Here is a 22171-nt window from a genome sequence, read left to right on the forward strand (position 1 = left end):
TGCTTTGCATGCATGAGGCCCTGGGTTCAATTCCTCAGCACCACATAAGCAGAAAGAAGCCAGAAGTGGTGCTGTGGCTCAAGTGGTAGAGCACTAGCCTTGAGCTGAAGAAGAGCTCAGGGATAGTGCCCAGTCCCAGAGTTCAAGCCCCATGACCAACAAAAAAAAAAAGCCAGAAAGAAAAACTTTGTATCAGTAAAGGCACCCATCCCCCCATACTCTCAGTCTAAAGTTACCTTAAAGTTCGCTTAGCCCGCAGTTCGGGAAAGATAACCCTACTTACAGTAAAATATCCAACTGAGCATGGGTGCATTTCTCATTTTGGTTACCTAAAATTCTAGATACATTTATGTGAGCTCTTATTTTTAAAATTTTTTTTTGCTGGTCCTGGAGCCTGAACTCTGGGCCTGGGCGCTGTCCCTCAGCAATTCAGCCCAAGCCCAGCACTCTTATCACTTGAGCCACAGCGCCACTCCCAGCTTTTTCTGCTTATGTGGTGCTGAGGAATCAAACTCAGGGCCTCACGCATGCAAGGCAAGCGCTCTACCACCGAGCCACCTTTCCAGCCCCATGTGATCTCATTGTTGTGAACTATTATCAAACTAACACATGCATGTCCATTGTCTGTAATAAAGTATGAATGTATGATTGATTTTACATTCACAGGTTAAGGAACAAGTCAAAGTTTCCCAAATATACATCAGAGCTGAGCATCCATTATTTTCATTGTTACTATAAGCCAGATCAGAGTATGTGGATAGAAGTTTAAAAAGTTGGCATTTGATTTCTTCTTAGGATATGTGAATCGAGAAACTAAACAGACAATATACAAAGGAATGTCACCGGCTTTCAATGTATCAGAAGAGGATGTGAATATTCAGGGCTCCACACTTCTATACAATGCTGCATTTCTTGGTTTTATTCGAAACAGTGCATAATTTTTAGCATCTTATGGTAGAATTTTACACTTGTCATTTACACAAATTACAAGGTTCTGCTTCAAGTCTTTAAAAAATTCTAAAAATTCAGCCCATGTGCAGCACAAGAATATGCAAAACTACTTTACATTATACACACTTTTTATCAAAGGAGATACAAAATTCTGGCTTGTAGTTTTAGACAAATACAAGAAGCTTTAAACTAGACACAAAGGGTTAACATATTCTCAAATATAAGTCTGCACTTTTGTGTTGTTTTCTCTGAGATGTGAATACCAGATTCCTAAGAGATTTTACACTTTCCTTTTCAAAGGCAAATGGACAAGCTCCCTGCGATCCCTGTGTATTTACTTCACCATTCATTTTACTCTCCTTGACCATAAGAACAAGACACTTGGGTCATTTTACAAAGCAGAAACGGGCCATTTATGTACCTGCAAGGAAAAACATCCTTTTAATTCCTGCCAGAAATCTAAAAAAACCACAGACTGATGCAAATGGTTGTTACATTTTGTCTGGTGCGGCTGATCCCTTGGAAGCCTTTTTTCTCTCAACTACTTGTCCGGCATCATAGTACAGTAGGTCACTGACCGTCATACATTTTTTTGTTGGTGACAAAACTAGAGGTCCTAAGAATCAAGCTGTGGACTGATGCGGCAAGGACTTTATATATATATATGCATAGATTATGATTTTCATCAATACTGGAGACAGTATCTTCTATTTTTAAAGGGTTATAAAAAGACAGTAAGGAGGCTTTATTTTGCCCTTTTAAAAGATACTGTTTTCTATCATTGGTATTGATTATCCCCTAAAAACCTTATTTCTAATGAATATGGATATATATGTATACTTAAAAAGAATTACCCATCTTTCAGTCAGTTCACACTCAACTCTCAATTACCCATGCGAACGTGAGTGACACTGAGAACTAGCATCTTTATTTCCTTGGCCCCACATGAAGTAAGGACACAGGGTGGGGACTAGAGGACAGTGGTGGTCAGATACAACAACGAACATGAGAAAGGATGAATTTCAAGTTCCCCTTGTATCAACTCTGCAGGAGCCATGACTAGTTTGTAAATTAAAGGCCATTAAAAAAAAATTAACAATCTTGGCCAGGCCCTGGTGGCTCACGCCTGTCTGCAATCCTGGCTATTCAGGAGGCTAAGATCTAAGGAAAATGACTCAAAGCCAGCCTGGACATGAAAGTCCATGAGACTCTCATCTCCAGTTAACCACCAGAAAACCGTGCTGTGGCTCAAAGTGGTAGAGCACTAGCCTTGAGTAAAAAAGACCCAGGGACAAGTGTCCAGGGTCTGAGTTCAAGCCCATGACCAACCCCAAAACAACAGAAAGTCTCTCAAGTATAGTCACTGTTTCATATATGGATAATGCAGAGTTGGTTGTAATCGTGTTCTTTGTGATTTCAGCCCTTTCATATTAAAAACTGACAAGAAAGCATAGTATGATAAAAAGATTAAAGACTGCCATATTACATCTAGAAGCATTTATTTTATGCCAAAAAACCCTTAAATATGATTAGGTGTACACAGAAAGTGCACACGTTACCAATGGCAAGAAACATACTATGTGGATTCAATAGCTGTGTGTAAGGTAGGTGAAACTGAGCCCAGACCAGAAACAGAAACCGACACTTACTTCCCAACAACACATGCTGAAGGCTGACATGACAGCAAAACCTCCAACTTCCTTACAAAGCTGCCAACAGCCAACTATTTGGAAAGAAAAAAAATCTTTTTTTACATCAATAATAAAAATCTGGTGACAAATATTATAAAACCAAATGTTGAGCAGTCTTTACTCCTTTAAACTTCCAAATATTCCAACTTAAGAGGAGTAAAAAACCACTTAAAGTGATAGGCTTTATGAAACAATATGTACATTTATTGCAAATTATATTAAACTAAAATGGAGGGGAAATCAAAATATGAACTGTTTGCTACTTGCAGATCAATAATTTTAATTTCTCACTCTGATAAAAATCAGAAAGCAACATTTATAAAATTGCCACAACATCACTTTTCATATCAGGGAACTGAAATCTGTACATCTCATTTTTGCAGAAAAGTAGACAGGCAGAAAGAATCATACATAAAATTTTCCAAAAAGGAAAACAAAAGAAATACGTAATCTTTTTTCTTCTAAAAAAATTAATTCAGTAGACTTCAATTTTTTTCTTGGGTAACATGGGAAATCCTGGCTCTAGAATGAATATTCAGTGTCAGTGTAAAGACATCTTGTTGTTATACTTTAAAATAGAAAACGCAGCATGGAAATTAATGGTGTATTATGCATTTAAACTCCAGATATGTAGGAACTGGAAGCAAGTGTTAAGCAATTTGCTTAATTATTGACTTTTCACAGGAAAAGTCTGGGGAAAGGGGGAACAGAGCTGCTTTAGCTTCTCTCTTTCAAGTTTCTGCTGTACATTTCCATCAAAGGACTCTGCTCATGTAAAAAGGAAGTCATAGTTTCAGTTTTCAAGGCAGAAAGTGTTTTGAAGTGAACTCCGTTTTCTGCTCAGAGACGTTTCTGAATCCATGTTTTTGCAGAAGCTGGAATCCGCTTCTGTTTGGCCTTCATTCTCTCCCTTTGCAAGTGATTTTTCTTTTTACCTTGAGAACAGAAGAACACAAAAGTTAGAAAAGATAAAAATGACAGGGTTGGTTTAGCTGATGCTGGTGACTCACGCCTATAATCCTAGCTACTCAGGAGGCTGAGATCTGAGGATCTTGGTCCAAAGTCAGCCCTAGCGGGAAAGTCCTCGAGATGCATGCGTATCTCTAATAAACTACTCAGAAAATGTTGGAAGTAGTACTGTAGCTCAAGTAATAAAGCGCTAGCCTTGAGCACAAAAAAGCTTGGAGACAGCATCTAGGCCCTTAGTTCAGGTCTCATTACTGGGAATAAAACAACAACAAAAAAATGGGTACAAGCCAAACCAGATGCTCAACTAACCTACTATATAGGCTTAATTTTCTTTCCCCCCTAGTTGGGTGCTGGTGGCTTGTGCCTATGATCCTAGCTACTCAAGAGGCTGAGATCTGAGGAGCACAGTTCAAAGCCGGCCCAGGCAGGAAAGTCCATGAGACTCTTATCTCCAATTAACCACCAGAAAACTGGAAGTGGTACTGTGGGGCTCAAGTGGTAGACCGCTAGCCTTGAGCCGAAGAGCTCAGGGACAGCGCCCAGGCCCAGAGTTCAGGGCCCATGACTGACCAAAAAAATAAAATACAAGTAAGTAACTTAATGAATATATAATTAAAAATAAGCTCTGATTCTTAAGCTGTGTAGACAAATATATTTTATATACTAAAAACAAAACCAGACAAACAAAAAGCAAAAAGCCGGTGTTAGTGACTTGTACCTATAATTCTAGCTCCTCAGGCTGAGATGTAATGACTGATGTCTGAAGTCAGACCAAGCAAAAAAGTCTGATAAGACTCTTTAATTGACCAGCAAAAAGATGGAAATGGAAGTGTGGCTGAATTAATTGGAAGAATGCCAGCTTGAGCAAAAAAAAAACGAAAAAAAAACCCCAAAAGGCTCTTGGCATAAACCTCAGATGTGTACAGGTTAGAGAGGATATAATCTAACGGTGTAGGAGGAGATTCTGGATAGAATGATAAAGACACCTTTCTCCCCACTGACACTGTCTAGACTTGTTCTCTTCTGTCCTGAGAAGTGCCTATTGGCCAGCTTGGCATTAATTTGGGGCAAGTTGTTACTAGGCCATCTTACTTATACTGTTTCTCCTTTTATTTCTTTTTTTGCAGTACTAAGAAACTCAGGGCCTTGCAGATGCTAGCAAGCACTCTTCCACCAGATAAAACTGGAAACTCTACATTTTTGTTTTTTAATAGGCACAGAGGATGGAGCCAGAACACTGAACATGCCAGGCAAGCACTGTAACATGGAGCCAAACCTGCAGAACTGTAGTCCCTTCCTTTGTTTCATTAGACAAGAAAACAGCTGAAGCTTCAAACCCTTGATCTGCCTCAGCCTCTCAAGCACTTGGATTATAAGGCATATATTGCGTATCCAACTTCATCTGTATTATTCATGGAATAAATAACTTAGAGGTACCAAGGTCTGAACTCAAGCCTCCCACTTGTTTTGCTTTAGGTGATTTTCCAGATAGGCCTTAAGAGCATGACTCTTCCATCCCTGCTTTGCAGCATAAACATGCCTGGTGTGTTATGACAGGGTCTGCCTACTTGTATGGCTTATTTTCAAGATAAAGTCTTGCTAATTTTTTGCCTGGGATGACATCTATTGTAGTCCCCATGTTTCTGATTCCTACATATATGAGATTATAGGCACAGAATAGTCTTCATACTAATAAAGCTGACTAAAAATATGGAGGAAGAGCAGGGCTCCAATAGCTTACACCCACAATCCTAGCTACTCAGGGGGCCGAGATCTGAAAACCATGGCTCAAAGTCAGCCTGGGCAGGAGGAGAATACACATGACTCTTATCTCCAATTAACCATCAAAAAGCTGGCAGTGGGGTTGTAGTTCAAATGACAGAGAGCAAGCCTGAGCATAAAACCTCACGAACAGTGTCTAGGCCAGAGTTCAAGCCCCAGGACTGGCATAGTATCACCCCCCCCCTCCAGTTAAAGGTAGGAAACAGCAGACCACCCATCGATTTAAAAACAACTAACAATAACATGGAACTTTTTTTAGTCTCAGGTAATATGTAATACATGTGTGTGAATTAAATTTTTGATTTTCAACTGGGTGCGGGTGGCAATACCTGATCTATAATGCATTTACAATAAAATATTACATAAATAACCATCTGTCTCTTTTTTTAACTGTTTTTTATTGTAAAAATACTGTACAGGGGGTTACAGTTACATGAGCAAGGTAATGAGTACATAAATAACCATCTGTATAAATGAATTGTGTTTACATTTGTCTCTTCTCCCCAAGTATCTTTGTTATGTATATGCAAATACTCCAAAATGCAAAAAAAATTCAAAATTTGACATGCTTCTGGTCCCACACGTTTCAAATAAGAATGTTCAACTTCTGTTTTATGAAGTTCTAAAACTGTGACATATTTGTTAACATCGCATTTGCCATTTTAACTCTGTGTGTGTGTATGTGTACACAAATACTAGAGTTCAAAATCAGGACCTAGGCACTATCCCTTAGCTTTTTAGCTCATGCCTACAACACCACTTCCAATTTTTGAGTGGTTTATTGGAGATAGGAGTCTCATGGACTTTCCTGCCCAGGCTGGCTTTTTTTTTTTTTGGTCGGTCATGGGGCCTGAACTCTGGGCCGGAGCACTGTCCCTCAGCTCTTCTGCTCAAGGTTAGCGCTCTACCACTTGAGCCAAAGCACCACTTCCAGCCTTTTCTGATTATGTGGTGCTGAGGAATAGAACCCGGGCCTCATGCATGCAAGGCAAGCATTGTACCTCTGAGCCACCCTCCTAGCCCCTCCCCCAGGCTGGCTTTGAACTGCAATCCTCAGATCTCAGTCTCCTCTGAGTAGCTAGGATTACAAGCATGAGCCACTGGGACCAGCTTACCTTAGCTTTTTTGCCCAAGGATAGTACTCTATCACTTAAGCCACAGATCCACTTCTGGCTTTTTAGTGGTTAACTGGAAATAAAAGTCTCAAAACCTTTTTCACTCTTTCCTTCAGGGTCATCACTAACCTTTCTATGTCTAGGAACTTAATTGTTCTAGGTACCTCATAAATATTAAACCATATAATAGCTCTCATTTGGTTCTGGCTTATTTTACTTTGTAGCCAGGCTTGCCTTGAGGTTATAATCAACCTATCTCTGCTTCTCAAATGTTGGGATTATAGGTGTAAGTCATCCTATGAAGCCAATTTTTGTATGTTTAGTGTATCAATCTGTTCAAATTATGAGAATGTTTTCTGTTTTCTTTTTCTGGTCAGTTATGGGGCTTGAACTCAGGGTCTGGGTGCTATCCCTGAGCTCTTTTGCTCTAGGCAAGAGCTCTACCATTTTGTACCACAGCCCCAATTCAAGTTTTCTGGTGGTTAATTAGAGACTCCAGTCTCACAGGCTTCCCTGCTTGGGCTGGCTTTGAACCATAATCCTTAGATCTCAGCCTTCTGAGTATAGTATAGGATTACAAGCATGAGGATCCAGTGCCTGCCTGTTTTCTATTTTCTAATAGAGTAGATAAGCTTCTTTTTCTTTTTTTTTTTGGGTCCAGTCGTGGGGCCTGAACTCTGGGCCTGGGTGCTGTCCCTCTGCTCTTCAGCTGAAGGCTAGTGCTCTACCACTTGAGCCACAGCGCCACTTCCGGTTTTTTTCTTTTGCTTATGTGGTACTGAGGAATCGAACCCAGGGCCTCACGCATGCAAGGCAAGCGCTCTACCACTGAGCCACCTTCCCAGCCCATGGATAAGCTTTTGAACTCACATGATGTGCAACACTTCAATCACTAAGTATTTGTTAAGAGAATAAGAAGTACAAAGCCACCAGACCCGGATCCATTTAATTCTTAGCACTAGTCAAAGATGAGTACCATGAGGTTGTTTTATAACAAGTGAATGAAAATTAACTTAGAGAGCCATTTACCTCCACATATTTCATTACTATCTTTTCTATCAGTTTGTATCCAAAATGAAGCATTTATATTATAAATACCCCCACGTAACCTTGTAAGACAAACAGCTAACATTCTCCTTGCTAACAGAAATATAAAAAATACCGTATAACTAAAAAACTGTATCATAATAAAAATTATCTAAAGAAGTCCAAATCAGTGCCGCTTAGAAGTGGAGATTATGAATGATAACTAAATGCTGTTTTTACTCTAATGGTATTTTGGGGGGGGAATGACAATGCTAAATTCTAAGTTCAGGAAGACTAGTGTGTATTACCTCTGTAGGTCAATTTGTCTCTCTGTTGGTGTTGCCTTTTTGGCCACATCTTGCAGCTTGGGCACTTTGGCATTTCCTGCTTCCCCAGGACTGTCGTGAGTGATAATAATTCTTTTCCTTCCCTTGCTAATGGGTTTGCTTATATCATCATTTTTGGTTACATTGCCCTGAGATTCAGACTTGGGTCGGCGTCCTCTCCTGGGTTTGGAAGGGGCAGGAGGTCCTGATTCATCTACTTTTTCATCTGATTTTTGTTGGACATTTTCTGTGCCAGCTGCTGTTACTGTTTTTTTCTTTCCTCGGTCACCACTGATGTTGCCTGGGGTAGCTTGATCAGAATTGATTTCCTAAAAGAGTACAAAAACAACTATAAATACAAAATTTTTAACATCAATAATATGCTAAAAAAAAAAGGATTCTGAAACTATTTAAAAAGAGTTACTATTCCTGGATTTATATCCTGTTAGAAAAGGAAATTCTAAAGATAAGACACTCACAACAAAACAACCAACATTTTTCCTATTTTCAGTGCCCAAGGTAAGCATTCTAACCCCGCCACAGAGCAGCACTCAAGTGGTATAAAACCTGGAGTAGCCAGGTGCTGGGGGCTCACGCCTGTAATCCTAGCTATTCAGGGGGCTGAGATCTGAGGATGGCAATTCAAAGCCAGCCTGGACAGGAAAAGCCATGAGACTCTTATCTCCAGTAAAACCCAGAAAACCAGAAGTGGTGCTGTGGCTCAAGTGGTAGGATGCTAGCCTTAAGCTGAAGAGCAGAGGGACAGAGTGCAGGCTGAGTTCAAGCCCCACAACTGACAAAAAAAAAGAAAACCTGGAGTAGGAATAGTTCATTAAACAGACTGGCTAGTATGTATGCAGGTGTTGGGCGCAGACTGGGCCAGTGTGCTGTGGCATGGCGTGGCCTGGAGCTTAGGATCCTCCGCTGCCTCCCTAACGCTGGTAGTAGAGGCCTTCTCAAGCACAGCTTTTTTTTTTTTTTTTGCCAGTCCTGGGGCTTCAACTCAGAGCCTGGGCGCTGTCCCTGAGCTTCTGCTCAAGGCTAGCACTCTATCACCACTATGTGACTTCTGGATTTTTGTTTATGTGGTACTGAGGAAGCAAACCCAGGGCTTCATGCATGTGAGGCAAGCACTCTAGCACTAAGCCGCATTCTCAGCTCAAACCTAACCATTTTTTAAAGTAAAAATAAAGCCAGACTTTATGTAGCTTGCACAGTGGCTTATACGTGTATTTCTAGCTCTTTAGGAAGCCGAGATCTCAGGATCATGGTGAAACCAGTGTGGCAGGAAAGGCAGAGAGACTCCTATTTTTTTTTGTCGGTCGTGGGGCTTGAACTCTGGGCCTGGGTGCTGTTCCTCAGCTCTTCAGCTCAAGGCGAGTGCTCTACCACTTGAGCTACAGCGCCACTTCCGGTTTTCTGGTGGTTTATTGGAGATAGGAGTCTCACGGTCTCTCCTGCCCGGGCTGGCTTTGAACCGCGATCCTCAGATCTCAGCCTCCTGAGTAGCTAGGATTATAGGCATGAGCCACCAGCGCCGGGCTGAGACTCCTATTTTTAAATAACCAGCAAAAACAAGCTGGAAGTAGACTGTGGTTCAATCAAAGAGGTAGAGCACCAGTTGGGGGCAAAAAGAAGCACAGGGATAGTGCCTAAGCCCTGAATTCAACCCAGAACAAGCACAAAACCAAACCAAGATCAAAACACACGCAAATAAGCCAGCCAAACACAGGTAGACAATGCCTATAATCCTAGCTACTGAAGATTCTTAGCTCTGTGGACTGCAGTTTAAAGTCAGGTGGGACAGGAAAGAGGGTCAGATGGCCATCTCCAATTCCCCATCCAACAGCCTCAAGTGGAGCTGTGCCTCGAGTGGGAGGGTGCTAGTTGAGCAAAAAAAGTTGAAGTTCAGCACCCAGACCCTGAGTTCAAGCCCTAGTAGTGAGGATGCACGCATGCACACGCGCTCACACACACACATGCGTGCTCACACACGCACACACACACACTCGCTCACACACGCACACACACATGCTCGCTCACACACACACACGTTAAAGTAAATAAACCCAATGTTTTTTAAATACAAAAGCTAAAAGTCAAAGGAGGCATCCAAGGAAGGAAAATAAAATTCGGAGAAAGCATCCATTTATAACTGGTTGAGTGGTTCTTTAATTAAAAATATTCCTTTAAGCTGGGTGCCAGTGGCTCACGCCTATAATCCTAGCTACTCAGGAGGCTGAGAGCTGAGAATCGCAGTTTAAAGCCAGCCCAGGCAGGAAAGACTGTGAAATACTTATTTCCAATTAACAACTAGAAAACTGGAAGTGGCACTGTGACTCAAAAGGCGCTTGCCGTAAGCTGAAGAGCTGAGGGACAGTGCCCAGGCCAGAGTTCAAGCCCCATGACCGACCAAAAAAAATAAATAAATAAAAATTTCTTCACCAATATTAAAACAGTATCTTGTTTTGTGAAAAGTGAAACTGACAGGAGAACAAAATATCTGAAAAAGAACCACAACAGTCAAATGAAAATGAAAATAATGGGAATATCTGTTACAATATTTGAGCCTGAAAAAACTCCAAAGAACTGTAAAATGTGCTGGCTGTTGTGTGTGTAGTGAAGAACTCCTTTTTATAACCTATTTATAAAGGTTACAATGATTCAGGAACATCAATATGAAACAATCTAAAATCAGTATTATATATATATATATATTCCTTGACTCTGCATTTCACTGAGTAAATAAAGCAAATGAAAGTAAATGCACCAGTACTTATGTGTTTAGGCAGAGAAAGGTCATATATAGGAAAAACCATTAAAAATAACATGGCCAGGGCTGGGAAGGTGGCTCAGTGGTAGAGCGCTTGCCTTGCATGCATGAAGCCCTGGGTTTGATTCCTCAGCACCACATATGCAGAAAAAAAAAAGCCGGAAGTGGCACTGTGGCTCAAGTGGTAGAGCGCTAGCCTTGAGCTGAAGAGCTGAGGGACAGCGCCCAGGCCCAGAGTTCAGGCCCATGACTGGACCCAAAAACAAAAACAACCAAAAATAACATGGCCAGGCATCGTGACACAAGCTTTTAATTTCATTAATTGGCATCCAGAGGAAGGAGAATTATAAGTTCAGGGCCAGCTTTAGTTACAAAGAAAACCCATATTCCTTGTCTTATTTGCATATATCTATATGTAAAAGGAGCTCACATAAAAGTCCTATGAAGAGGAAACCAGTTTTCGTACTAAAACTGGGAGAGAGGAAGGGAAGTGTGACATAATTTAAAATGAAATGTATTCATGAACCTGACTTATGTAATTGTAGCCTCTCTGTACATCAGCCTTAGAATAATAAAAAGAGGGGGCTGGGAAGGTGGCTCAGTGGTAGAGCGCTTGCCTTGCATGCCTGAGGCCCTGGGTTCGATTCCTCAGCACCACATAAGCAAAAAGAAAAAAGCCAGACGTGGCGCTGTGGCTCAAGTGGTAGAGTGCTAGCCTTGAGCTGAGGGACAGCACCCAGGCCCAGAGTTCAGTCCCCACGACCGGACCCAAAAAAAATAAATAAAAAGAAAAAAAGAACACTGGCAATATGGCTCTCCTAAATCTTAGTTTATTGTTTGCATGTGTGTGTATACACGTATGCATGTATGTGTTTCTATATGCATGCATGTGCACATGCTGGTGTATGAGGATGTTCTAGGGCTGAACTCAGAACTCTGAGCATTTTTTGCTCAAAGTTGGTGTTTCTCCACTTGAGCTACAAGTTATCTTCTGACTTTCTGCTGGTTACCTGGAGAGAAAAGTCTTTGGGATTGTCTGCCTGGCTGGCTTAAAGATCTCAACCCCCGCTCAGGCCCAGAGTTCAAGCCCCACAACTGACCAAAAAAAACCCAAAAAACAAAAAACTAGAACAAAACAAAAACAAAAAGATCTCAGCCACCTGAGTACTGTTTCAAGGTGTTGGGCCAGGCAGTATGGAGAAGCAGACCATTATGGTCTGTGTATGTGTGCACAAAGGTATAATCATTTTAGAAGAGCAGAAACAGCATAAACACATGCATAAAATTTTATTTAACTGCTGCCTGTCACTTTCTTACCACTATACAGGGTAAAAATATAAACTATAAAATATATAGGGAAAAAATCTACTAAGGAAAAATTCACTTGTTAAAATTTAAAAGCCTCTGCCTAAGATTTGGGTGTGCAAAGGGTATGGATTTGAACATTAGCACTGCAAATGAATGAATATTTACCTTATTCTTAACAGGGTCAATATTCTTTACAGGAGCGACAGAAATAATTCTCACAGGGTTCTCCTCATTCTCACTAACTCCGGTTTCTGCTGCCTCTGAACTCTGCTCCCTGGTAATTGATAACAAACACACACACAAAACAAGGCTTCTTCATCTCATGACACCAACATCAAGTTTACTCTTTAAAGTCTGCCAAGAAGGAATGTTGAAAACAATGCAAATGGTACAATGACAAAGGTTCAGATCTGTGCTCATTACACCATGCTAAGTAGCTCTTCCATTTAACATCAATAATGTAAGATATTGCTTAAAACTGCCTGACAAAAGAACTGTCAAGAAACACACACACGACTATTCTAATCCTCATCTCTTGGGGGTAGGAGATCAGAGTATGGCATGGTAATTTCCAGTGTTCTTAATGTTCTTCACAGTTAGGGGTTACCTCAGAAAAGGCCACTCAGGAGTTATGTGAACACTCTTTAATAAATCACAACTGTTCCACATTAATTTACTTTGCACTATAGAATTCTGTGGGAAAAAATTCCTTTTAAACATTGCTTAGTTTATGCTTAAAATTGGATGGTTAAGCGTCAGTGGCTCATGCCTATATAATCCTAGCTACTCAGGAGGCTGAGATCTGAGTATCCTGGTTCAAAGCCAGCCGGGGCAGAAAAGTCCCTGTGAAATTCATCTCCAATTAACCACTCAAAAACCAAAAGTGGCATTGTGGTTCAAGTGGTAGAGCGCTAAGCCTTGAGCACGAAGAGCTTGGTTCAAGGACAGTGCACAGGCCTTGAGTTCAAGCCCCACAACCAAGCCACAAAGAAAAAGGAAAAGAATGGTATCTCCAAAACTGCACTATTTAAAATGGTTCATTAAAAAAAAAAAAAAGGTGGTGCTGGGCCTTGCTGGTTCACACTTGTAACCTTAGCTACTCAGGACACTGAAGTCTGAGGATTCAGGTTCAAAGCCAGCCCAGGAAAGAAAGTCCATGAGATTCATCTACTGGAAGTGGCACTGTCGCTTAAAGTGGTAGAGAGCTAGCATGGAGCAAAAAAGCTCAGTGACAGTGCTGAGGCCCAGAGTTTGAGCCCCAGGACTGTCAAAACTGCAACAAGAGGGTATTTCAGTGCAGGCCTACTGCAGTCAGCAGGGGGACAAGTGTACCGGGTCCCCAGCATCAGGGTGAGACTGTATCATAAAATTAACCCCCTTAAAACACACACACACACAAAACCTTCCGTTTTTTAATAGTAAACTCAGTAGAAACTATTTATCTGTTAATATAGTAAACACAACATATTAAAATAATCATGGAAGACTTGGGACCTCACTCACTGGTACTTTCCTACCACGCATGGTGACAGATGTTTGATCCTCAACACTGAACAAAAAAAATTACCTCAAAATTTGAGTTAAAAACTTAAAAAGGATTTCAAATTATTTAAAAGTTATAATCTTAGCACCAAGGTCTCACGCCTGTAATCCTAGCTACTCAGGAGGCTGAGATCTGAGGATCATGGTTCAAAGCCAGCCAGAGAAAAGTCCATGACACTCTTATGTCCAATTAACCAGCAAAAAAAGCTGCAAGTGGAGGTGTGCCCCCAGAGGTAGAGCACTAGACTCAAGCAAAAAGCTCAGGAACAGTATCTGGGCCCCAAGCCAGGCACCAAACCCCAACAGGCACCAAAAAAAAAAAAAGTTTTATTTTCCATGGTATTTCTATATGTTGAATTTTGTTATATAAACAATATAAATATTTGTCAATTTTAGTTACATTACAAATTCCTATTTTTTTCTGGTTACTTTTTACAAACAGGAAACCTTTCCATTTCAAACTGTATAGTACGATATTGACTCTCATAATAAAAATACTAAAACTCAACAGCATGATTTTTGTATCACTTCTTAAGCCATGACTACATTTTGTAATACGCTTGAGGAATAAGTCAACAAGTGAGGAAGAAAGGAAAATCAACTTAAAAAAACTTGCCTTGAACGATTTCCGGGTGAAGGATTCATTTCTGAGTTTACATTAATGTTGCTTCCAGTCTCAGTACCAGCACTTCTAACATAAGGCTTCCTTCCGGTTGCAGATAAAGGTTTGTTTACTGTACCAAGTACTCCAGTTGGCTTTGGCTGAAAATCACACACACACACACACACACAAAAGCACGCACGCACACACACACGGTATTTTATATGTTAGTGAAAGAACCACATGAAAATAGGAGATCTTTGTTAGTGTAAGTCAAAGGATTGTTATCAACTCTGTAGAAATGTATTTGGCTGCCCAAATAAGGTTAAAATCATAAACATTTCCTCTACTTAACAATAACAAGGGAGGGCTGGGAAGGTGGCTCAGTGGTAGAGCGCTTGCCTTGCATGCCAGAGGCCCTGGGTTTGATTCCTCAGCACCACATAAGCAAAATGAAAAAAGCTGGAAGTGGCGCTGAGGCTCAAATGGTAGAGCGCTAGCCTTGAGCTGAAGAGCTGAGGGACAGCGCCCAGGCCCAGAGTTCAGGCTCCACAACCGGACCCAAAAAAAAAAAAACAAAACAATAACAAGGGAGTACTATTAGCCCTTATTTCCTAAAAAAGTGGCCCTTCAAACATTGATATACATAGTAAAATGTGTTTAAACAGACTCACTAATTGTAATAATACTACTTAAAAATTGTATTAGTTTTTTGATCTTTTAGGTTTCAATCACATTCAATATTTGAAAAAAAATTACTAATTCAATTAAAAAAACAGCTTCTGTATTTTACCCACCTTTTTCCTTTAACTCTTTTTCTTAGAAAATCTGTTTTGCGAATTGTAAATAAATTTCAAGCTAGAAACTCTGAAGAGAACACATGGAAAGGTGGCCATTGGGTAGAAGTTAACATCAGATAACGGCATTGAAACAGATGATATTCAAATCCAGAATAGCTGTTTGTTTAAAAAAAAGTACATAGAATCCCCAGAATGCCAAGTATATAATACCTTTCCAGTTAACAGAAGTACTCTTGTCTCTTCTGAAATGTAACTCTTGTCATTACAGAAGTCCTATTAGAAACAAAAAGGGAAAACATATTTTTATTCTCTAAATGTGGCTTTTGAGCCACTGAACCTTGCAACTGTTATATTTGTACTAATATATATATATCAAGTAAATATCTATGCAAATGTAAGAAGTCTCTCCAACTGCATATGCGTGTTACTGGAGATTCAGCCTGTGACCTTACCTTTACTAGGCTAAGGGCCTTACCACTGAGTGGAATTTTAAATAAAGCATACTGTTTTTTATATGTTTTAATGCAAAAAGACACAATACCAATATGTTCATTAAGTCATTTTCACCTTGACTATATTATAAATTTTACTCTCAGGGTTGCAGGGGTGGCTCAGATGATCAAGTGCCAGCCAATGAGCCAATGCGCCAATACAGGGTTTGAGTCCTGATCTTAGACAAAAATAAAATAAATTTTAGTCTGGGACTCAGTGAGTTAGTTGCCAAAATGGCACTATGCATTAATAGGCATTTAATATTTATTAAGGAAATTCACACCAAATTGTTAAAAAAGGATTTGTCATCTTAATTAAAAATATTTTTAGTTGGGTGCCAATGGCTTATGCTTGTAATCCTAGTTACTCAGGAGGCTGATATCTGAGGGTAGTGATTCAAAACTAGCCTGGGTAAGAAAGTCCTTGAGACGCTTATCTCCAGTTAACCACCAGAAAACTGAAAGTGGCACTGTGGCTTGAAGTGGTAGAGTGCTAGCTTTGAGCAGAAGAGCTCAGGGACAGTGCTCACACCCAGTGCAAGCTCTATGACAGAAGACAAAAAAAAAAAAAAAAAGTAAAGAAATACACACACATATATAAAATATGTAATATATTTTACACATATAAATATATTTTGAACTGTATGCAGTCATCTATACCTCTCACTCCAGAGTAAATTCCATGCCACTTAAGTTATAGAGTCCTTATCTCCAAAACAAAAGCAATTGTTTCTAAGAAGTATATATAGACCATCATAAAGGTAAATGTACCACCAAAATGTGTAATAGTGGTTTATACTTCTAATACTAGCTTTTTTTTGGGGGGGGGGGGGGGAAAGAGGGGTAGTCGATCATGGGGCTTGAACTTGGGGCATAGGCGCTGTCCCTGAGCTCTTTTTTGCTCAAGGATGGTGCTCTATCACTGAGCCACAGCACCACTTCTGGCTTTCTAGTGGTTAATTGGAAATTAACTGCCGTTCCTGTCCAGGCTGACTTTGAACTACGATCCTGAGATCTCCTGAATAGTTAGGATTACAGGCGTGAACCACCAGCACCCATCAACCCTAGTTATTTTGAAGGAGCAGACAGAAGAAGGATTACAGTTGCAGGCAAAACGTTAGCAAGACACCATGTCATCTACAAGCTAGGTGTGTAATCCTAGATACTTCCAGAGGCACGCAGGAGAATGGTAGTCCAACTCAGCTCAGGCAAAAATGTAAGATTCTAGCTGAAAAGTAACTGAAGTGAAAATGGCTGAGGGCATAGCTCAAGTGGTAGAACACCTAACTAACAAGTGCAAGGAAATGATTTCAAAGCCTAGTACTGCTGTAATTTTTTTCCACTTATTAATTTATTTCATACTAGTGGTATAGGAGAAACCAATTTAAGTGTGCATATGAAGAGTTCACACTCTTACAATGTGTGAGACACAATGAGATATCCTTTGCTTTGTTTTCTTTTTGACACAGGAGCCTCACTATGTATGTGTACCTTAGGTGTATTCAAACATGATTTGTTGTCACAGTCTCCAAAGTGCTAAGATTAGAAATATGGGAGTGGAGGTGTGGCTCAATTAATAGCGCCAGCCTTGAGCTAAAGACAAGCAAGAAGCCAGACACTTGTGGCTCAAACCTGTAATCCTAGCTATTCAGGAGGTTAAGATTTAAGGATCGACATTCAAAACCTGCTCAGGCAGGAAAGGCCATGAGACACTTATCTCCAATTAACCTGAAAAAAGCAGAAGTGGTGCTGTGGCTCAAAGTAGTAGAGCATTGGCCACTAGCCTTGAGCAAAAGAGCATAGGGATAGCACCCTGGCCCTGAGTTCAAGCCCTACAACTGACAAAAAAAAAAAAAGCAAGAGCACAAGCCCTGAGTTCAAGCTCCAGTTCTAGTATGCATGTATGCACATGCACACACGTGCACAGACATACACACACACACACACACACACAAAACAAAAATAAATGTTACAAAGCCTGGATAACCACGTTTAGTCACTTAACTCATGAAGAAATATAGACTCACACTATCTTATAAGCCTGGCATTCTAGTGACTGGTATTCTAGTGATTGAGTTTATAACATATAAAAAACAACATATTAGGAACAGCAATAACAAAAACACCAAGAAAGTGGTATGGTGAGAAAAAGAAAAAACTTATCCTCCAACATTTTAAGTTACAGATAATAAAAGAATCCACGCTCTTAGAAACTATTTATGTTCTTGCCGGTGTTACTATGGTAGCTGGGCTGGAACGCAGGGCACAGGGCCTGGCAAGCTCTCACCCATGAGTTACATCCATCACCTGGCTGTTATGAATATGCTATGTGGCATTATTCCAGTCAGGGTAAACCTAAATTCAAGAGTTCACTTAATATTTGTAAAACCACATCAATGTGGTATAAAAATAAGTAGGAAAAAAAAATTACCTTTCACAGATGGGAGGGGAAAACTGGGGGAAAGTAAAGGAAGGGGTGACATTGTCCAAGAGAGAAATGTACACATTACCTGAACTGTGAAATAGTAACTCCTCTATACAACACCTTAATAATAAACAATAAAATTATATATTTTTTGAAAAATTACCTTTTCAGGTTGTGTAAAAAATTTCATTGGAAGGACTGGTTCTTTTGGTGAATCTGCATTGCACAAAGCACTTTTACTGTTTATAACACAGAGAGCCACATCACATACTGTATAAAGTTTCTAGAAAGAAAAAAGGAAATCATATTATATCTAAAACTTCCATGATTGAAATAATCCTGATGACTAATTCCACAAAATATGTAAAGAAGATACAGGACCACTTACTCTTCAAACATTTCCTATTTCTGTTCACCATTGCTTCATCTTAGTAATTGAACACGAACGTCCAGTATGCGTGAGAATAACAGTCAACCGAACAAAGTACCCACTAGTACTCTTACTAGATGGAACACCCAAGACAGCACCATTAATTTTGTCGGGTCTTATTCTCCTGCATTGGTGAAGTTTTCGTATTCTTATTTTCCACTGTGATGCTAGGAATCAAACTGAGGGTCTTGTGCATGGTAGGAAAAAATTTTTTTTGTCCATTTGTGGGGCTTGAACTTTGGGCTTTGGTATTGTCCCTGAGCTCTTCAGCTCAAAGCAAGTGCTCTACTGCTTGAGCCACAGCCCCACTTCCAGTTTTCTGGTAGTTAATTGGAGATGAGACTCATGGCCTTTCCTGCCCGGCTAAATCCTTTACAATATTTTCTCCAGCCATACCTTTTCTAAAGACTAAGACAACAAAATTCATGTGATGAAATATAACAAAAATAGGCTATGTTTATTTTTAGAAACATTTTACAATTTTTATATTTATAATTCCCAGGAAAAATAGTGGTCAGTATGTTTTTCTATATTAATGTCTTAGTATCTATTTTCTTAACATTATCTTACTTCATTTGTTTTGGATTCATCTGGAGATTGAGCATCTCTGGTTAACTTGATGTTCTCTGCCATCTTCTTCATAAATGCATGGCTATTGTTTTCATTCTTTGTCATTAAAACTTCAAGCATGAACCATAGGCACCTAAACGGTAAACATATTAAATATACTAAAGTGAGGTGATTTTGCTTAATGAAATAAGTATCTATTAGAAAATTCTTTTATCTGAATATGTAAGATAAATGCTAAATATAATTCCATAAAAGACTGCTATAAGGAAAACTAGAAAACTCTCAAGAAACTAAAGAACAGCAGAAAATGCAAAGACCTCTTTCCAAGCTCATGGATTAGCAGAATTGGTATCATGAAAATAGGCATACTGGGGCTGGGAAGGTGGCTCAGTGGTAGAGTGCTTGCCTTGCATGCCTGAGGCCCTGGGTTCGATTCCTCAGCACCACATAAGCAAAAAGAAAAAAGCCGGAAGTGGTGCTGTGGCTCAAGTGGTAGAGTGCTAGCCTTGAGCTGAAGAGCTGAGGGACAGCGCCCAGGCCCAGAGTTCAGGCTCCACGACCGGACGCCCCCCCACCCAAAAAAAAGAAAAGAAAATAGGCATACTGGAACTCACCTGGGTTCCAACCAATGGTTTTTTTTTTTTTGTCAGTTCTGGGGCTTGAATTCAGTGTCTCAGCACTGTCCCTGAGCTTTTCTGCTCAAAGCTAGAACTCTACCACTTAGAGCCACATCTCTACTTCTGGTTTTCTGGTGGTAAACTGGAGATAAGAGTCTCACTTTCCTGTCTGAGATGGCTTTGAACCTCGATCCTTAGATTTCAGACTCCTGAGTAGCTAGGATTACAGGTTTGAGCCACCAAAATCCACCTACCAACTAATTTTTGACAAAGGACCAACAAACACTACGGGGAAAAAGAGAGCCTTGTCAATATATGTTGCTAGGAAAACTGGGTACCCACTTGATCAACTCCAATTGGTTCAAAGAGCTCAAACTGAGGCATAAAAATTTAAATCTACTATAGGAAAACAGAGAGAAAGTTATAGGATCACTCCTATAATCCTAGCTTCTCATGAGAATGAAATCTGAAGATGCCTATTAGAAGCCAACTTGACTAGGAAAATCCATGCAACATCTCCAATTAACCACCAAAAAGCCTGAAGTGGAGCTGGGGCTCAAGTGGTAAAGCATTAACCTTGAGCAAAAAAGTTCAGGTATAGCGTCCAGGCCTTGAGTTCAAGCCCTAGGACAAACACATACACACTCTGTCTCTCATCCAATTAATCACTATGCACGTGAACTGAACACAAAGCTCTCAGAAGAAATTCACAAATGGCTGACACATAAAAAGAAATCCTTAGACATAAAATGCAAATCAAAATTACATTAAGATTCCATCTCACCCTAGTCAGAATGGCATCCATCACAAAAAGCAACACAGGCAAAGACATGGGTACACACACATAATCCTCATTCACTGTTGGTAGGAATGTACACTAGTACAAGCACTAAGGAAATTAAACTCCTCGAAAGACTAAAAGTAGACTTTATGACTTCAATAAATATCCAAAGGAGACTAAATCTATATACCATGAAGAGACTTCATATCTATGTTCAGTATAGTACTGTTCATAATAGCCTAATAATGGGATGAACTGAGGTGCACAACAGGTGAACAAACCGTAGACATCCACATCTATGGAATATTACATAGTCTTAAAAAAAATGGGCTGGGAAGGTGGCTCAGTGGTAGAGCGCTTGCCTTATATGCATGAGGCCCTGGGTTCGATTCCTCAGCACCACATAAGCAAAAAAAAAAAAAAAAAAGCCAGAAGTGGTGCTGTGGCTCAAGTGGTAGAGTGCTAGCCTTGAGCTGAAGAGCTGAGGGACAGTGGCCAGGCCCAGAGTTCAGGACCCATGACCCGACCCTCCCCCCCCCCCCAAAAAAAGAAAAGAAAAATGAAGTGCCAGGCACCGATGGCTCATGCCTGTAATCCTAGCTACTCAGGAGGCTGAGATCTGAGGATCACGGTTCAAAGCCAGCCCTGGCAGGAAAGTCCGTGAGACTCTTATCTCCAGTAAACCACTAGAAAACTGGAAGTGGTGCTGTGGCTCAAGAGATAGAGCGTTCGCCTTGAGCTGAAGAGCTGAGGGACAGCGCCCAGGCTCAGAGTTCTAGCCCCACGATCAACAACAACAACAACAACAACAAAAGAAGTAATAATTTTCAGGAAAGTGGATGGAATTTGAGGACACCACACTGAGAAAGACAAGCCATAATAAAGAAAATCTGAACTCAGGATCTTGCATTCTTCTTCAGCTCTTCTGACTCATCCAGTTATCTTTTTGTTTGTTGGAGAATCTTTGGACTCTTTTGCACAGACTGGCTGCCCACAGTTCTCAGCTCTTAGCCTCCTAAATTGTTAGGATTATAGGCATGAGGCACCAGTGCCCAGCCTTGGATATGGATTCTTATATAGGACACAAAAGCTGTTAAGAGAATTCAACTCTGCTTCAGTAAAATTTAAAGCTCTTATTTATTAAAGGAGACCAGCTAGAAGAGGTTAAATCATATATCTCACAAGAAATATCTCAATATATAAATAATTCCTATAGCTCAATATTAGAGTAATTCAATCAAGATATAGGCAAACCAGGCATGCATATTACATATGTAGTTTCAGCTACTTGGGAAGTTAAGCCATGAGTGTTTCAGCATAGGAATTCAAGACTAGCATCTAGGTAACATAGATCTGGCAGACACAACGTGGCATTGTATTTATAGATCTATGAGAGAAAAACCTAAAACATTATTTTCTACTCAATTACACATTTTAAAATATCAAAACAAAATTTTATTTGGCACAAGTTCAAAAATACTAATAGAGAGGCAAGGGAAAGATGAGAGATTTTGACTCTGAAAGAGCCAAGTAATACATGAAATACTATGTTCTGAAGAGAGAATCTGGATGAACACTGGGAATCACAAAAAAGGTATAAGCATAAAGAAAAAGAAGAGAGAAAATAGCAGCCAACAGTTCCAAGCCTGTCCTGGCTCCCTAGGAGACAGAAGGGAGCCTGAAGATAGCATCAAAATGTACAGCGATAGGAAATTCTAGAATAGCCACATTTAGAAGACTGAAACTAAATCCCTACACCTTGCCTTACACTGCAATCTATTTCAAGTGGCTAGAAGATCTAAAATTCTGAAATTACTATGGTAAAACAACTGAAAAAAAAAGCATAGGCAATGACTTTTGAGCAGACAAATGGAATTGCATCAAATTTAAAGTTTACACACAACAAAAGAAATCACTACTAGAATCAGAAACCTACCCAGAGAATGAGAGAAAACTTTTGTCTGTTCAATGGA

At 40.0% G+C, this 22171-nt stretch overlaps 1 protein-coding gene across 5 annotated transcripts in view; it reads right to left on the reverse strand.

Annotated features, from left to right (window-relative positions):
• Nucleotides 1-2435: 2435 nt before the first annotated feature.
• Nucleotides 2436-22171, reverse strand: part of Pds5a (PDS5 cohesin associated factor A) — a 109611-nt gene continuing 89875 nt past the window's right edge. For 3 of the 5 annotated variants that reach the window (XM_042678060.1, XM_042678063.1, XM_042678062.1), the window contains exons 27-33: nucleotides 18801-18933; nucleotides 17964-18083; nucleotides 15095-15157; nucleotides 14096-14245; nucleotides 12107-12211; nucleotides 7843-8189; nucleotides 2436-3577 (exon numbers count right to left, since the gene is read on the reverse strand). In XM_042678060.1, coding sequence (XP_042533994.1) covers nucleotides 3574-3577; nucleotides 7843-8189; nucleotides 12107-12211; nucleotides 14096-14245; nucleotides 15095-15157; nucleotides 17964-18083; nucleotides 18801-18933 — 922 coding nt within the window. In that variant the 3' untranslated portion in view covers nucleotides 2436-3573. Of the gene's footprint in view, nucleotides 3578-7838; nucleotides 8190-12106; nucleotides 12216-14095; nucleotides 14246-15094; nucleotides 15158-17963; nucleotides 18084-18800; nucleotides 18934-22171 lie in introns of those variants that run through there. The other 2 variants (XM_042678061.1, XM_042678064.1) reach the window with 2 other exon arrangements.

This window comes from Dipodomys spectabilis, unplaced genomic scaffold, assembly GCF_019054845.1.
Source record: "Dipodomys spectabilis isolate Male_0828 unplaced genomic scaffold, ASM1905484v1 ptg000043l, whole genome shotgun sequence".
In the NCBI taxonomy this organism is placed as follows: Eukaryota; Metazoa; Chordata; class Mammalia; order Rodentia; family Heteromyidae; genus Dipodomys; species Dipodomys spectabilis.